Source organism: Phyllobates terribilis, unplaced genomic scaffold, assembly GCF_046119375.1.
Source record: "Phyllobates terribilis strain yellow unplaced genomic scaffold, ASM4611937v1 Scaffold_1__5_contigs__length_1240528914, whole genome shotgun sequence".
Taxonomy (NCBI): Eukaryota; Metazoa; Chordata; class Amphibia; order Anura; family Dendrobatidae; genus Phyllobates; species Phyllobates terribilis.
The window spans coordinates 799,997,040-800,016,461 of record NW_027362761.1 but is presented as its reverse complement, the minus strand read 5'-3'; the positions used below and the strand labels follow the sequence as shown (position 1 = coordinate 800,016,461).

General features: G+C 41.5%; 1 protein-coding gene across 1 annotated transcript in view; it reads left to right on the top strand.

Annotated features, from left to right (window-relative positions):
• FRAS1 (Fraser extracellular matrix complex subunit 1) overlaps positions 1–19,422 on the top strand; it is a 626,357-nt gene that overhangs the window by 251,495 nt on the left and 355,440 nt on the right. The window contains exon 5 of the mRNA XM_073637084.1: positions 10,011–10,170. Within this exon, the coding sequence (XP_073493185.1) occupies positions 10,011–10,170 (160 nt within the window). The remainder of the gene's footprint in view (positions 1–10,010; positions 10,171–19,422) is intronic.

The window sequence follows — 19,422 nt, the reverse complement described above, 5'->3', positions numbered from 1 at the left end:
TTAAAGAGGACCTACCCCTAGGTTAAAAGTGACCAATGTTTGCTCTTAATCTATTTCCAATTCTCCCCTTAGTATTTAATTTTTTTTTAAATCAACCATACAGTTCCAGAGATCTGGGTCTTTTTCTTTAGTACTAAATTTTATGGTCTTTACCAAGGGGGCAGTGCTCACATAGTAATTATGAAGGACCGATTACAGAAAATACTGTAATCACCCCTTAGTGCATATTTTTATGGTCTTTACTAACTAAAAAGGCTTATACCTCTGGAAACGTATAATGGATTAAATAATAAAAAAAGAGAATACTCAGGGAGGTAGTGAGAATAAAATAAGAGCAAAAGCTGGAAATTTTTCACATGGTGACAAGTCTTCTTTAACTGGTTCATGACCGCCCACTGTACATAAACGTCAGCGCTGCCTGGGCTCTGTGCAGCGCCGATGTTTAAAAACGGTGGGTGGTCCCGCAGCGCTCAGGACCCCCAGAGTCCTGCAAGCACTGCGGTTCCAGTGCAGAGCGATAGCTCTGACATGTGACATCATGGGGACCTGATTGGATCAGGTCCCTATGATGTTAACCCGTTCCTATCTTCTAGATGCCGCGATCCATAGCGATCGCGGCATTTAAAAGATAGTGACAGCGGGTGGTCGGTGATCGGGATCCCCACGTACCTTAACAGCGAGGGGATCCCGGTGCAGAGCGCTTGCTGTGACCTCTGACCTCATCGAGACCTGATTGGCTCAGGTCTCGATGATGTCAGCGTCACACCATCCAATCAGAGAGATCACTGGGGAAGTGTGTTGTAGCAACAAACTTTCCCGAGCAATCTGCCTGATAAATACACTGTTTCTCCTCAGATCTCAGTGAGAGAGCAGAGGAGAAACAGTGTGACAAGAGCTGTGTCAATCTTGCCACTGTGAAATAGTAAAAAAAAAAAAAAAAAAAAAAAAGGAAGTTAGAGTTAGGCTAAAGTTAGGGTTAGCCTTAGGGTTAGTCAGTCCGGTCAGTCTGTCCCGTCAGTCCCGTTCGGTCAGTCCAGTCAGTCCCATCCGGTCAGTCAGTCCTGTCCCGTCCGGTCAGTCCAGTCCGGTCAGTCCCCCCTGAAGTGACCCCATTTTGGAAATGACACCTCTCTGGGAATTCATCTATGCGTTTAGTGACCATTTACCTATCTACCTATTTTCTCACCACTAGATTAATTTATACAGAGGAGTAGATTGTAAAATTCAGTCACTATTGGGGATTTCTGCTGTTCTGGCACCTCAGGGGCTCTCCAAATGCAACATGGTGTCCCCTATCGATTCCAGCCAATTTTGCATTCCAAAAGTCAAATGGCGCTCCTTACCTTCCAAGCCATGCCATGCGCCCAAACAGTGGTTTTGCACAACATATGGGGTATCAGCGTGCTCAGGAGAAATTGCACAACACATTTTGGGGTCCATTTTTTCCTGTTACCTTTGCGAAAATTTAAAAATGTTGGGTCTAAGGTAAATTTTTGGGAAAAAAAGTTAAATGTTCACTTTTTTCCTTCCATGTTGCTTCAGTTCCTGTGAAACACGTGAAGGGTTAATAAACTTCTTGAATGTGGTTTTGAGCACCTTGAGGGGTGTAGTTTTTAGAATGGTGTCACTTTTGGGTATTTTCTGTCTTATAGACCCTTCAAAGTGACTTCAAATGTGTTGTGGTCCCTAAAAAAATTATTTTGTGAATTTTGTTGGAAAAATGAGAAATCTCTGGTCATCTTTTAACCCTTATAGCTCCCTAATAAAAAAAAAAAATTTGGGTTCCAAAATTGTGCTGATGTAAAGTAGACATGTGGGAAATGTTATTTATTAACTATTTTGTGTGACATATCGCTCTGATTTAAGGGCATAAAAATTCAAAGTTTGAAAATTGCGAAATTTTCAAAATTTTTGCCCAATTTTTAATTTTTTCACAAATAAATGTGAGTAATATCGAAGAAATTTTAACACTATCATGAAGTACAATATGTCACGAAAAAACAATCTCAGAATCAGGGGGATCCGTTGAAGCGTTCCAGAGTTATTACCTCATAAAGTGACAGTGGTCAGAATTGAAAAAATTGGCCTGGTCATGAAGGTGAAAACAGGCTCTGGTGTGAAGGGGTTAAATCTGTTGTTAAGGTTCTAATTGTTAAAGTTTAGAAGATACTCTGTAATACATAAAAAATGTGCAATTATATAATGAGGACATTTACTAATACTGATGCAACACTAGTGGCCCATTTAGACAATCCAAATGCTTGTTCTGGTTTATTGACCCACTAAGCAATCACCCGACAAATGAGCAGAACACTCGTGCAATGATTTTTATGCCAGCATGAAAGTCATTGTTATCGGCAGCCCATTGCCTATGTAAGCCGGACATTTGCTGTCAATAACCTAATATTGCATGTGTACAGAATGAATGTATTAGCGATCATTCTCTGCGCAGATATTGTTTGTCAGCTTTTTTAAGCCGGCCAGTAAATGACCACCTGAATCAGGCTGTCTAAAGGGCCGTAAGAGCTGTAATGTGCCATTTTAATCAAGAGTACGGTATATCAGTTGTGAAATACAGCAGAGTAACTGAACAGCCATTACAGCCCAATAAGAAACTGTCATAGGTATCATAAACAGTGGATTAGGAGCTTTCTGAATTTGGAATTTAGTAGTACACTATTCATTTTAATGCAGTTGCACTGAAATGTTGCATTTGCAAAGTATATATGTGCTATTGTGTTTGAGTGTCAGGGGTTTAGTTTTAGGGGGTGTAGTGGTTGCAGTCACTCTCAAGCTCTGGTGCCTTAGGTGGCCCAAAGGCTACTCTGACACATGAAATATCAATAGTATGAAAAGTCAATCCCAGGAATTAAAGTTATATCTATTCAAATTACACAGTTTAAATCCGGGCCTCCATGAGTAGGTATTAACAATGTGCCTGTCTGGAGCCACTAGGAAATGTCGAGGGTATATAGTGTGCATGCACAAAACTAGCAGCATAATATTTCCACACACACAAGTGCACAGATATATTACTAAAATATATCACCCAAAGTATGTTGACACACGACCATAAGAAATGCATGTGTTGCACATCACATTCCAAAACCATTCCTGTTAAAGGGAATCTGTCATTACATTTTTGTACCCCATCTGCAAACAGCATGCTGTAGGGTCAGAGGCCCCTCTTCCAGCGATTTGTCACTTACTGGGCAGCTTGCTGTTTTTTTGTTTTTTTTTTTAAGAAAATCACTGTTTTATCTACTTTCTATATAACCCTACCCCACACCACTGATTGATAGCTTTCTGTGCATAGGCAGAAAGCGGTCAGTCAGTGATGGATCAGAATTATACAGAGCTCATGAATATGCATGACTACATAGTAGCTAGTTTACTAGTCCTCTAGTGATAATCTCCTGCTGAAAAGCAGCAATTTTTTTCAAAACTACAGCAAGCAGCCCAGTAAATGACATATCGCTGGAATCGGGATCTCTTTTCCTACATTATGCTTCTTTCAGATTAGGTGGCTAAAACCTGCTGACAGATTACCTTTAATATGGAGTTTAACTATATTTTGCCATTATGGCACTCAAAAAGACATCTGTGGCTCCAAGCCAGCTACTCAATATTCTCCACATAAAACCCAAACTATATTTTATTTATATATACAGCTCTGGCAAAAATTAAGAGACAACAGCAAAATTTTCATTTTCTCTGATTTTTCTCTTTATAGGTATATTTTTGAGTAAAATGTACATTGTTGTTTTATTCTATAAACTGACAACATGTCTCCGACATTCAAAGCTAAAAATTTTGTATTTATTTGCAACAAATGAGAAATCGTCAAAATAATAAAAAAGAAACCATGCTTTCAGATCTCAAATAATGCAAAGAAAACAAGTTCTTATTCATTTAGAAACAACAATACTCATGTTTTAACTCAGGAACAGTTCAGAAATCAATATTTGGTGGAATAACCATGATTTTTAATCACAGCTTTCATGTTTCTTGGCATGCTTTCCACCAGTCTTTCACACTGCTTTTGGGTGATCTTATGCCACTCCTGGCACAAAAATTTAAGCAGTTCTTCTTTGTTTGATGGCTTGTGACTATCCATCTTCCTCTTGATTACATTAGAGGTTTTCAATGGGGTTCAGGTATGGAGATTGGGCTGGCCATGACAGGGTCTTGATGTGATGCTCCTTCATCCACACATTGATTGACCTAGCTGTGTGGCGTGGGGCATTGTGCTGCTGGAAAAAAACAGTCCTCAGAGGTGGTGAACATTGCTTGAGCAGAAGGAATCAAGTGTTTTTCAAGGATAACCTTGTATGCGGCTTAATTCATACGTCCTTCGCAAAGATTAACCTGCCCAATTCCAGCCTTGCTGAAGCATCCCCAAATCATCACCGATCCTCCACCAAATTTCACAGTGGGTGCAAGACACTGTGTCTTGTATGCCTCTCCAGGTCTCCGTCTAACCATTAGACGACAAGGTGTTGGGCAAAGCTGAAAATTAGACTCATCAGAGAAGATTACCTTACTCCAGTCCTCTGTGGTCCAATCCTTATGGTCTTTGGCAAACTTCAGCCTGGCTCTCCTTTGCTTCTCATAGATGAAAGGCTTTTTTTCTAGCTTTACATGACTTGAGGCCTGCCTCTAGGAGCCTGTTACAAACTGTTTTTGCCGTGCACATCACCCCAGCTGCCATTTGCCATTCCTTTTATAGGTCACTTGATGTCATCCTGCGGTTGCTGAGTGACATTCGAATAAGATGACGGTCATCCGGTCAGTGGAGAGTCGCTTTCGCGCTCTGCCGGTCTGTAGCTTTGTTGTTCCCAATGTCTGCGGCTTGACCTTGTTGTAATGGACTGCCATCTTCAAAATTTTAAGGATGGAGGCAACATGACGCTCACTGTATCCCTCTGCTAGTAAAGCCAGAATTGAGCCCTTCTTTTCCTCACTCAAGACTTTTCTTTTCAACTCTCTTGGCATGGTTAAAAGTTATTTTTTCATTCAAATTACTTTTGGGCTATTCCTAGCACTTGTTTTGCCATCCAGCTTGTCCTATTGCAAGAGGATTGTGAAGACCACAGCAGTGTTTTTTATACTTTCCCTCATTACATAAGATTTGGTTCAAGTGATCACCTAATCAGAAGCACATTAAGTAGAATGACGTGGACGTTGATTGGAATTCTGCTGACATTGGAATGGAATGGCTGTCAGACATGTAGAGATGGTGATATTTAGAAAACTGTGCAGTGGTCTCTTAATTTTTGCCAGAGCTGTATATATATAATATTGTGGTAGAGTCTCTCGCACTGCTGCACTCAGAGGTAGATACAGGACACTGTTTCTTTAAATGACTTGGTGGTTTATTATAAGAAGCAGCATTTACCACAGCCAAGTGCAGGAAGCAAAACAGGAAAAAGGTACAGAACAGTCCTTACTTTGGCCGAAGACCGGCCACTCAGGGTTGGCAATAGCACATGGTCCAGTTTAGCGCATAAACACAAGCTCCTTTCTCTCAGGAGCTAGCTTCCACACACTGAACAACACCTGAGTGAAAAGGCTGGCTATTTAAAGGTCAAACCCGCCCAGGGGTGGAGATATGCAGAGAGGGTTAATCAGCCATTTAAAAGGGGCAGGTTTTATAGGTGAATGACCATGGTGCGGGCGAGGGGTCATTCACCTATAAAACATGCCCTTTTTAAATGGCTGATTAACCCTCTCTGCACCTACTCTGCAGGAGAAGACTTCCACGTTTCACATCACTGAAGCCAACAGCCGCAGTGAAACGTATCTGCCCTCCAGTATTCTGCCAGTGACTTTGTCACAATATAAATAAATATATATTATATATATATATATATATATATATATATATATATATATATATATATATATATATGTCCATTATCCTATCTGGGCCCCATTCTGGTATATATTTCCCTTATCCTGGGCCCCATACTGGTATATATATCGTCCTCTTCTGAATCCGGCAGCTGGCTTCAGCGAGCAAGTGACAGGAGTACATGACATCACTGCCGTGCACCCCACCATGTGCAAGCCGACGTGATGTATGTATTGCCACGCACGGACCCTAGGGGTCTGTATGCCGCATAACACTTCAACTGGATGTGCGTCATAGGACACACATAAAGTTGAAGTTTCTGCTGACGTCGTCGAGCCCCTCACTTGACCTCTGCAACCTCGGTCATTATTCCCCTGGTCATGATGGAACTGAAAAAGGCCTTCCCCAGTCTGTTTCACCTGATTTGTGTGAATGTGCTGCTGCCGATGTCATTGTGGTTTTTGCGGGAACTGCAACTGAACACAAATGTAAACATTTGTGTCACGCTCAAACTAGAACTTCGTGAATATCCATGACTGAAGCTTCTTGAAGACGTGTTAATTTCTCCCTACATGACCCTTTTTCATGTAATAATATAATAATAATAATCTTTATTTTTATATAGTGCTAACATATTCCGCAGCACTTTACATACATTATCGTCGCTGTCCCCATCGGAGCTCACAATCTAGATTCCCTATCAGTATGTCTTTGGAGTGTGGGAGGAAACCGGAGAACCCGGAGGAAACCCATGCAAACAAGGGGAGAACATACAAACTCCTTGCAGATGATGTCCTTGGTGGGATTTGAACAAAGGACCCCAGCGCTGCAAGGCTGCAGTGCTAACCACTGAGCCACCGTGCCCAATAGATATAGACTTCAATGAACTCCTGATAATTCTAATAATATAATAATGACTTCTTCATCCTTTTAATATTCTAGCTTCGCACAGAAGCACCTTGTTTATGTGACACATACAGGCTAGATCATTACATGTCAGGGTTATTATTTCCCCATGACCTACCTTCCGATGAACATTTTCCTCCAGAAGCTGTGAGGCTGAGAACCTGGCACTGCATTGTTCAGGATGCCACACAGGTCATGGAGACGGCCCTAATCACTGCTGTGAATGGCATCCTCATGCTGTTCAGGTCTCCATGCTGCAGCTTTAGGAAGGCGTAGCACAAGGGCCATTAATCCTACTGTCAGGGAAAGTATATCCAATTTAATGAAAGGGTAAGGTGACTGAAAGCGTAACCTTCTCTCTTGTGATAGAAACATAACACAAATTGTGCTGGAAACTAAAGGCCACTGTTAATTACCGCAGAGCAGTACTACCCCATTTGTCTGATGCGCTTTTTAACACTTTGCTTGCTTGACACTTTTACATTAAAAAAGTATGAAAGGTGTTCTTTTTAAATCTTTAGGGCGAAATATACTTACACCAAAAGGAATCCTGGACAAACCAAGTAGATAACTGCTTACCCCTGCACTTGTGTCATACCTTGGTAATGGACACTCATGTTGTTCCATTAAAGGAAAAAAAATATTCACATGTGATGCAAATACAAAATAACATCTCTAAAGGATTCTCTAAGAGATCTCAGAGTCTTACACTATTCTCCTTCTCAAATCAGACGCCACGGTCCCTCCTATAGACGCAGAGCTTCTCCCCCACTAAAGAGTTTAAAATATGCATGTATTCTTTATTAATGGCATCTCTACATGACAGGAGCGTTGCTTGGGGGCCACATTGAGACACATACTATATCATAGAGTTGTACTAATCTCAAGAGCTTGGTAGTCAGTGTACCTAAAAATTGGCTTCTGGGTTATTTGCACATGACATCTGTGTGATTTCTTATATCTGATGTGTCACCAGATCTCCCAATGTGAACCACATACATTATTACATAGATTGCTTAGACCTAATGAGGCTAGTGTACTTATTTTGATAATTCATGTCAGAATGGCTGTATAATCCTATTTGAAAGGTTAACCTTCTCCTTCTGCAGCTATCAGTCAGACTGAATACACTTGTACTCGTGAGCTCTCTCACTCTTCACCTGTAATTTTAAAATACTTGTTTTAACAAGAGGATTGTACAGTCCTTCTGACATGGATCAGCTACTTGGTTGTTGAGTTTTAATAATACAGGCAAACCACGCTTCACATGCGCACTAAATTATAGATTGTTCAGTGCGCCTCGGCTGCCATTGTTCTCCCGTCTACAAAGGACGATGCGCTGACGAAAACAATGATTTTTTTTAAGTAAACAAAAAAATAATTTCACCTGACAAACGAGCATTTTGCACATTCTTCGGGTGATCAGCAGCCTGTTTAGGATCACTTGTTTATGATAGTCATGGAGTGTAAATGCCCTTTAACAGATCAGTATAATATTATATGAAATTTGTATTGTGAATTTTGGTAACAGACCACTTTAATACCGTGCTCAAAAAAAAATCCAGCAGACATCCAGAAGAGTTAGATTAGCTCCTAAAGTCAAGAAATCATCGTCAACTCTATAAAGTACTTGAGTCATACTGTTGAAAGAGCACCATCCCAAAGTCTGTTGCCCGGAATGTGCGCATCTTTCTTAGGCTATGTACACACTAAGCGTTTTTTCAGCTTTTTTTTTTCTGCAGCAAAACCTGATCTCTTGGCAGGAAAGAAGCTGCATCAAAAACGCAAGTTTTGGTGTGTGTTTTGATGCATTTTTCTGGTTTCCCAAAGTTCAGCCTTGCTGCCACCACAAGCATGAACACAGGACACCAATGCAAGACATATGTGAAACCATATTAACCAGAATTACAAATGTAACAGTGGGGGAAGTGAATTGTTCAGGAATAGTTTTTCTAAGACATTGGCAGTGCATTGAGTTTGTAGGACACTATTTATTTTCACACTATGGTCTGCTATTAAGTTGCTCAGAGATTGTACACATCACTAACTTAATTAATTAGACTGTACTAATCCAAACTGCAATCTCAGTTGACCAAGACAAGATGGTAAAATCACAAAAATATGAGTTTCACATACTGCTGTACTTTTTTTTTCACTAAAAATGCAGCAAATCTTGATAGCTATGTTCACACTAGCCGTTTTTTCAGCTTTTTTTTTCACCACCCGGAACTTTCAATGGATGAAAAAACGCTGAAAGAAGTGACATGCTCTATTGTGGAAAAAAACATGCAAAGCACAAAATACTGATGACACAAAAACCAATGTGTGTGCATGAGATTTCTGAAATCTCATAGACTTTACTGGTACTGTAAAACGCAGGTGAAAATTTGCATAAAAAAATACTGAGAAAACGCCTAGTGTGAACATAGACTTACATTGTAAAAAAGAACTGTACTTTCAATGAACTTTGTATGAGTCAATAGTACAGGTAAATGTAAGAAACTTTGTAATATATCTTATTAGAGGAATCGGATTCCTTCTCCACTTATCTGCCACTTCTCCCCCCGCCCACCCCCATCTCTTGAGCTTGTCTTCCACTCTGAAAAAGACAGTGCCACTCCATCTTGCACAAACAAGGAAGACTGCAGGCTCACCTTGGTGTCATGTGTCACAGCCTATGGGGTAGAAGGAGGGAGGTGTAAGGAGAGGAAACAGGCAGAGGGAAGCATAGAAAGATCCTGACCTGGTGAGCGTCATAATAAGTCTTTTACCTCACTGTATTTGTATTCAGACAGCTCAGCACTGCTGATTAATTTCCTCCATATTGCTGTTGCTTGTCTTTGTGTCCTAATTTATGAATGAAGAGCTGGAATCCCTCTCTGTTTGCTATTCTCTGCATGGCAAAGATGGCAGCAGTTAGTATCCTCCCCAAGGGCCCAGTGACTTGCAAAATTAAGAGATATAATCTAGCCTTCATATGAAAAAACTGGTGAAAATGCAGGACACAAGACATATAGGGGCAAGAAATAGTCTGATTTCCCATATAAAAACACTACAGCTTATTCTGAAAAGTTACTTGAAAATACAGTTACCCTTTAACTTTGCTTCAGAGACTATAAACAGTTGTTTTTGCTTTTGCATAATATATCCCATTGGTATCTGAAGTGGGATTAATAATGCCGGCAATATAGTGCAAGTGGACAGTAATTATATTTTTACAAAGTTAACCTTCTTATTTTTTTAATTACAGCATAGTACACAATGGGCTTCATCCAAATGCATTATGTGCACCTGTATGCATGGAAAGGTGACGTGTGTCTCAAAGCCCTGCCCTAGGACAAGCTGCAGAACAGGAGAGCTAGAGACTGTAGCTCCTGGAGAATGCTGCCCAAAGTGTGTGGGAACTGGAGGTGAGTGCAAATGTGCTATTTATGTATTTACTAAAGTACACTGCTCAAAAAAATAAAGGGAACACTTAAACAACAGAATATAACTCCAAGTAAATCAAACTTCTGTGAAATCAAACTGTCCACTTAGGAAGCAACACTGATTGACAATCAATTTCACATGCTGCTGTGCAAATGGAATAGACAATAGATGGAAATTATTGGCAATTATCAAGACACACTCAATAAAGGAGTGTTTCTGCAGGTGGGGACCACAGACCACATCTCCGTACCAATGCTTTCTGGATGATGTTTTGGTCACTTTTGAATGTTGGTTGTGCCTTCACACTCGTGGTAGCATGAGACGGACTCTACAAGCCACAGAAGTTGCTCAGGTAGTGCAGCTCATCCAGGATGGCACATCAATGTGAGCTGTGGCAAGAAGGTTTGCTGTGTCTGTCAGCGTAGTGTCCAGAGGCTGGAGGCGCTACCAGGAGACAGGCCAGTACACCAGAAGACGTGGAGGGGGCCGTAGGAGGGCAACAACCCAGCAGCAGGAACGCTACCTCCGCCTTTGTGCAAGGAGGGACAGGAGGAGCACTGCCAGAGCCCTCCAGCAGGCCACAAATGTGCATGTGTCTGCACAAACGGTTAGAAACCGACTCCATGAGGGTGGTAGGAGGGCCCGATGTCCACATATGGGGGTTGTGATCACAGCCCAACACCGTGCAGTAAGCTTGGCATTTGCCACAGAACATCAGGATTGGCAAAGTCGCCACTGGCGTCCTGTGCTCTTCACAGATGAAAGCAGGTTCACACTAAGCACATGTGACAAACGTGACAGAGTCTTGAGACGCCGTGGAGAAGCGATCTGCTGCCTGCAACATCCTTCAGCATGTCCGGTTTGGCAGTAGGTCAGTAATTGTGTGGGGTGGCATTTCTTTAGAGGGCCGCACAGCCCTCCATGTGCTCGCCAGAGGTAGCCTGACTGCCATTAGGTACCGAGATGAGATCCTCAGACCCCTTGTGAGACCATATGCTGGTGCGGTTGGCCCTGGGCTCCTCCTAATGCAGGACAATGCCAGACCTCATGTGGCTGGAGTGTGTCAGCAGTTCCTGCAAGATGAAGGCATTGAAGCTATGGACTGGCCTGCCCGTTCCCCAGACCTGAATCCGATTGAGCACATCTGGGACATCATATCTCACTCCATCCACCAACGTCACGTTGCACCACAGACTGTTCAGGAGTTGGCGGATGCTTTAGTCCAGGTCTGGGAGGAGATCCCACAGGAGACCATCTGCAACCTCATCAGGAGCATGCCCAGGCGTTGTAGGGAGGCCATACAGGCACGTGGAGGCCACACACAATACTGAGCCTAATTTTGACTTGTTTTAAGGACATTACATCAAAGCTGGATCAGCCTGTAGTGTATTTTTCCACTTTAATTTTGGGGGTGACTCCAAATCCAGGCCTCCATTGGTCTCTATCGTCAAATAAGGATGATTTATTGGATAAAACTGGGGTAAGGGTATGTGCAGACGATCCGGAGCCGACTGCGGCCCCGAGGCTGCGGAGAAGCCGCCTCCGGCTTCCGCTTATTATGCGAATGAGCGACAGCCGTTTTTTTTTTTTCTCACAGGCGGGCTTTCTCCATAGAGATTAGGTCTATGGGGAAAGCCCGCATGCGGACCTGTAGGAGGAAATAGACATTCTGCGGTCTGGAAAGATGCCCCACATGTCAGTTTCTGCGGGTGAGCCGCAGACGCATAGTGGGCATGGGATTTGTATAAATCCCATCCACTATGCTGTAACATCTGGCAGCTGCGGATTGCACGCAGCGCAATCTCCAAATTGAGAGTAAAGATTACTTAAGAACCACAGGACGGATTTAATCAATCAATGTATCATTTTAATCAGTGTTATGTTTCCCACCTGACAGTGCATGTACTTTACTGAGCATAGTCCTGCTGACAGGTGCACTTTAAGGGGTCTAGTTTCCAAAATGGTGTCACTTGAGGGGAGTTTTCACTGTTTAGACACATCAGGGGCTCTCCAAATGCGACATGACATCCGCAAATTATTCAATCAAATTTTACATTCAAAAAGTCAAATGGCGCTCCTTCCCTTCCGAGCCATGCCGTGCACCCAAACAGTGGTTTTTACCCACATTTTTCCTGTAACCCTTGCGAAGATGAAAAAATTTGAGTCTAAAGTAAAATTATTGTGAAAAAAAGTTAAATGTTCATTGTTTTCTTCCACATTTCAAAAATTCCTGTGAAGCACCTGAAGGGTTAATAAACTTCTTGAATGTGATTTTGAGCACCTTGAGGGGTGCAGTTTTTAGAATGGTGTCACTTTTGGGTATTTTCTGTCATAAAGGCCCCTCAAAGTCACTTCAAATGTCCCTAAAAAAAATGGTTTGGTAAATTTTGTTGGAAAAATGAGAAATCGCTGGTCAACTTTTGATCCTTATAACTTCCTAACAAAAAAAGTAGACATGTGGGAAATGTTATTTATTAACTATTTTGTGTGACAAAACTGATCTGATTTAAGAGCATGAAAATTCAAAGTTTGAAAATTGCGAAATTTTCTATATTTCCACCAAATTTCTGATTTTTTTCTCAAATAAACACCAGTCATATCGAATAAATTTTACCACTATCATAAAGTACAATATGTCACGTAAAAACAATCTCAGAATCAGTGGGATCCGTTGAAGCGTTCCAGAGTTATTACCTCATTAAGTGACACTGGTCAAAATTGTAAAAATTGGCCTGGTCATTAACGTGCAAACGGCCTTCGGGGGGTAAAGGGGTTAATGTCCAGATAACTGACAGCAATTTTTCCATGTATGGCCAGCTTGGCAGAGAAATGGTAACCATTTCTTATTTGCATATCCTGAATGAAGAAACTAACTTGACAATTTATTGAAAAGTGAGAAAATAGTTTAAAAATCCTTTTTCCAAGTTGGGCATTTATATTTTTTCTACATATTTTAAAGGAACCTGCTAGTCCATGGGCAGCATAAATTGGAGTCTGGCTGCACAATTGCACCCAGGTATATTTTTCTCTGATACGCTTCGGTGTTTCAGAAAACGTAGTTTAAAGATCCCGTCTGTGTTCACCGCTCTAATTGATAGGTCTCTCCATAGGGAGACACCTATCAATCAATTAGAGTGGGGTGGAGAGAAGGGATCTTTAATCTATGTTTTCTCTGCAACACCAGAGCGTTTCAGAGAAAAACATACCTGGCTGCAAACACTGATTCATGCTGCCCGAGGTTCCCTTTTTAAAGGGTACCTCTCATTTACCAATAATTTGTAATTGTTTCATCTGCTCTAAATGCATTCTAGAGATGAGTGAATCTGCCAAGAATTTGGTAGATTGCTCTAGTTTTATTGGATGCAAATCAAATGTTCCTTTTTATGCTCTGACCCCAAAGCATAATAAACATGGTGGGAAGAAAAAAAAAATCTTTCCCTCGCCGCTTACCTGTCCCACTGCCGCGGCTCACCGTCTGTTGATCCATGCAGCCTCTCGCATATTCTTCAGTCATTTTCACTCTGTGATGGTACCTCTGACGCCAAGTAGGCCACAGATATCATTACACACATTTTGATATCATGACGTGCCCACCTGAGGAGCTGACGAGGCTTAAAGGGGTCGTACGTTATAACATCTGAGGCCCAAGTGATAAGTGAAGATCACAGAGGACGACTCGAGAGGAGGCACTAAGTACCTGAAAAGAGGCTGCAGCAGGATGGGTGATAAGTATATTTATTTTTTTATTTATTTTTGCCATTTGGACAACTACATTTTGCCACATGGTGTTCGTTTTGCCTAATTTTCATGAAGCAAATAGCCAAAAATTTGAATTCTGGAGAATTTGGATTTTTAGAAAATTCAAGGCAAATTCTATTCAAGCAGATGTGATTTATCTAAATACCTCTATTCTCCTGGATATGTCTTTTTTTTGTTACTTGGCCTCTTCATTACTGTGATATGGACCTCTCTTCCCTATATATAAATCTAGTGTTGTTAGCTATGGAGGCATGGTCCTCATGAAGAGGCTAATATAGAAGAGTTGAGGATCACAATCCCTTGGCTAACTAGACTGGATTTATATACTTGGAAGTGGGAGCCATATCTCAGAGACGTTGAAGTACAGGAACAATAATAATAAAAAATGACAGATTTAGGAGGATAGTGGCATTTACACCAGGTAAATGGCAACTAGCTGGTCCTCTGGTTAGACTCTCTGAACAGTTATAACATGTAGTCAATATGAATTTTTTGCTGGGATCCATTTAAAGACATGTACAGTAATATCCTAGGTTGTCATTCAGTACACATCTGTAATCGACATCCTAGCTTGCTACATGTTTTAATACTGTTTGTGCTGGTTAATCATCTTTTTCTGTTGTACATGGTAACAAGTAGAACCTATTTTATGGTATATATTTTGTGTTGACTGATATTTACTTGCTTGCCTAGAAAACTGCATATTGTAATAAAGATAAATCTGTGTATCTGCGGAGCCTGGAGAGATGCAGGATGTTCCCGACGGGGATTTTACATCATTTACAATTCTGCTGACTCTTTCTATTAATTGAGTGTATCACATAGCTTAGATACTTATCCATAAACAAGTTAGGTAATCCTATCAATTCTTCCCAATAAAACCAGCGACCGCCATGTTTACCCACATAAATATCATTTTCTGGTAACCGGCCAGTTTTGCGGTTATTGAAATCCTTATTGAAATCTTTATGTGGCTCACATCTCTATATGTCCTGTGAATGTTAAGTAGCAAACACTAATTGAAATGTTTTATTTTTGTTCGTTTATTTTCTCACCTCACTTATCTGATTACGTCGCCCATTTACATTGACAGCACTGTCTAATTAGTGACAAAGGAAAATAGCTCAATTGTTCAAAAGAGACCTTGAATCCAATTAAGTACACTAAGGCTATGTGCCCACGATGCAGAAATGAAGCAGAAAATTTCTGCAGCATTTCTGCATCTCCCTGGCAGAAAAAAACGCATGCAGATTGTACATGCGTTTTTCCTGCAGAATACATGCGGATCCACCTGCGGGTTCACATGCGTTTCCGCATGCAGATTGACAAGCACTTTCCAGGCGATAGCATCACTTGGAAAGTGCTTGACAACTAGGTCACACTGTATAAATCCATGCAAACAGCATGGATTTATACAGTGTGAACCGTAAAAATGAAAACAAATAAAGCTATACTCACCCCCGAGGCCCCGGCGTGGCTGCAGCGCTCGTTCCTGTCTGGTTCCCGGCTGCCGGCATATCGCGAGACAGAGCGGTGAAGGGCCTGCGGTCACATGACTGTGACGTCACCGAAGGTCCTTCAGCGCTGCTGGCATTCAGAGACAAGCCGCCGGACAGGTGAGTATAAACTTTATTTATTATTTTATTCTTTTTTTACAGGTACAATGGTACCCAGGTCTGGATGAGAGTCTCCTCTCCTCCAGAACTGGGTACCATCCGCACATAGAGACGCATAGAAGCCGCTTGTAAAAATGTACAGTCGCGGTTTCTATGCGTCTCAATGCAAGTCAATGGCGGGAGTTCCGCTGCACTTCCGCAAAATTAAATGACATGCTGCGGATTTTTGTACGTAGCATAAACGCTGCGGAAAAATCCGCAGCATGTGCATAGAACATGCGGAATCCCCTTGGGGACCATGGGGTGCGGATTACCTAGCGTTTCACAAGCGTTTATGCTGCGGAAATTCCGCAGCATAAACGCTTGAAAAACGCTACGTGGGCACACAGCCTTAGGCTATGTGCCCACGTTGCATTTATGAAGCAGAAAATTTCTGCTGCATAAATGCAAGTCCTCTCCCGGAAAAACGCATGCGGAATTCCGCACGCGTTTATCGCGCATTTTTTGCGCGTTTATCACGCGTTTTCCACATGCGGAATTGCCTTGCGTTTTTAATGCATTGGACAAAGGCAATTCCGCTTGCGGAAACGCAAAATTAAATGACATGCTGCGGATTTTTGAACGCGGCATAAACGCTGCGGAAAAATCCGCAGCATGTGCATAGAACTTGCGGAATCCCATTGGGGACCATGGGGTGCGGATATACATGCGTTTTTCAAGCGTTTACGCTGCGGAAATTCCGCAGCATATACGCTTGAAAAATGCTACGTGGGCACACAGCCTTAGTGTGATGCCATTTACTGCCATTCACTATCAACCAGGAAGCGCAGTATTAAATAGATGGGGCCTAACATGCTTTATTTCTGGTGGTTCTAATGAAAGCTTCATTACGGTATGGTGTACCTGGGGTGTATTGTTTGAGTGAACATCAATTATTCACCAATGGAAAATAGCACGAGAACCAGAATTAAGTGAGTGATTTAAACATAGGTTTGTCTTTATGGATCTTATTTGACTTCTTTATGAAGGAGGAGACTGAAGAATAAAGTGTTTGTGTTACTAGTCTAAAATCCCACAGCGTCTAATTGTGTTTATATTTGCCCTTGGGCACAATGAGAGCGGGGCAAGCGTTTGCATTTTGTAATACTGTGAATGTGGACACACCATCACCTCACAATTTGTTTTTCATATTAAAGGGAATCTACCTGCAAGATTTCACAGATTTCACCCACAATTTATATGTGCATGTAGCTCTTTCAAAGACAAGTCCTGCAATACCTTTACATGCCCAGTCTGTTCTAAGGTTACTGAGAAATCAGCATTTGAATTGATATGCAAATTAGGCTGTAGATCTGAAGCCTCTGTCACTCCAGCTCTATTCCCCACTCAGCACCTTGTCCTCCTGCCTGAGTGACAGCCTCTATGCTGTGTAGCTTAAAGGGGTATTTCCATCTCCAAGATACTATTCCAATATATACAGTCATGGCCAAAAGTTTTGAGAATGACACCAAAATTATATTTTAACATGATCTGCTGGCCTCTGGTTTTTATTAGTGTTTGTCTGATGTTTATATCACATACAGAAATATAATTGCAATCATATTATGAGTACCAATAGGTTATATTGACAGTTAGAATGAGTTAATGCAGCAAGTCAATATTTGCAGTGTTGCCCTTTCTTCTTCAAGACCTCTGTAATTCTCCCTGGCATGCTCTCAATCAACTTTTGGACCAAATCCTGACTGATAGCAGTCCATTCTTGCATAATCAATGCTTGCATTTTGCCAGAATTTGTTGGTTTTTGTTTGTCCACCCGTCTCTTGATGATTGACCACAAGTTCTCAATGGGATTAAGATCTGGGGAGTTTCCAGGCCATGGACCCAAAATCTCTATGTTTTGTTCCATGAGCCATTTAGTTATCACCTTTGCTTTATGGCAAGGTGCTCCATCATGCTGGAAAAGGCATTGTTGGGCGCCAAGCTGCTCTTGGACGGTTGGGAGAAGTTGCTCTTGGAGGACATTCTGGTACCATTCTTTATTCATGGCTGTGTTTTTAGTCAAGACTGTGAGTGAGCCGATTCCCTTGGCTGAGAAGCAACCCCACACATGAATGGTTTCAGGATGCTTTACAGTTGGCATGAGACAAGACTGGTGGTAGCGCTCACCTCTTCTTCTCCGAATAAGCTGTTTTCCAGATGTCCCAAACAATCGAAAAGGGGATTCATCAGAGAAAATGACTTTGCCCCAGTCCTCAGCAGTCCACTCCCTGTACCTTTTGCAGAATATCAGTCGGTCCCTCATGTTTTTTCTGGAGAGAAGTGGCTTCTTTGCTGCCCTCCTTGAAACCAGCCCTTGCTCAAAGAGTCTACGCCTCACAGTGCGTGCAGAAGCACTCACACCAGCCTGCTGCCATTCCTGAGCAAGCTCGGCACTGCTGGTGGTCCGATCCCGCAGCTGAAACAGTTTTAAGATACGGTCCTGGCGCTTGCTGGTCTTTCTTGGGCGCCCTGGAGCCTTTTTGACAACAATGGAAGCTCTCTCCTTGAAGTTCTTGATGATGCGATAGATTGTTGACTGAGGTGCAATCTTTGTAGCTGCGATACTCTTCCCTGTTAGGCCATTTTTGTGCAGTGCAATGAAGGCTGCACGTGTTTCTTTAGAGATAACCATGGTTAACTGAAGAGAAACAATGATACCAAGAACCAGCCTCCTTTTAAAGTGTCCAGTGATGTCATTCTTACTTAATCATGACTGATTGATCGCCAGCCCTGTCCTCATCAACACCCACACCTGTGTTAATGGATCAATCACTAAAACGATGTTAGCTGCTCCTTTTAAGGCAGGACTGCAATGATGTTGAAATGTGTTTTGCGGGTTAAAGTTCATTTTCTGGGCAAATATTGACTTTGCAAGTACAGTAATTGCTGTTAAGCTGATCACTCTTTGACATTCAGGAGTATATGCAAATTGCCATTACAAAAAATGAAGCAGTAAACTTTGGAAAAATTACTATTTGTCTCATTCTCAATACTTTTGGCCATGACTGTAGTAGGTGTAATAATAATAGCAAATAAGTCCAATTAGAAATGTGGTATACTTCTTCTGATTCATTATGTCTCTTTCCTCATGTGCAGACATTGCATTAGCTTAAACATAACGAATCAGAAGAACTATACTACATTTATAATTGGAGGTATTTGCTAATATTATTATTTTTACACCTACTATATATTGGGATAGGATCTTGAAGATTGGGATACCCCTTTAAGTCAAAGGGGCCATCTGTCAAGCTGGAGGAGGTGGTGCTGGGTGGGGAATAGAGCTGGAGTGACACAGGCTTCAGATCTCCAGCCTCATTTGCTTATAAATTCAAATGCTGATTTCTTAGTAATGGGGGAATGGCCTGTCTATTTAAAGGTATTGTCTTTTCTTTGAATTTATTTGAAATAGCTACATGCATATATAAATTTGGGGTGTGAAATTCTGCTGACAGATTTTCTTTAAATTTCTGCAGTGTTGTACTCTTACTGTTCTCCATTCTTGTTGCCAATTGGGATGATTATCTGATGCCTGCATTTTTTAGGGAACCAAAGAAGTAGCTGTGAAATTGGAGGTTATATCATAAGTGTTTCCCAACGATACGGTATAGGTATATTTGCCACTTATAGGCTCCCATAGAAAAAAGTACTGGTATATCCCACAGGATAACTCTAGATAGAATAGTGTAGTTAACAATGCTGATCTACTGAGCAAAAGAAAAAGAATAAAGAATACAATTCATACCAGCCCAAAGAAGGCCAAAAATAACATTCTTTTGACCTCTGGTGTATAGCCGATGGATATATTTAAATTATGCA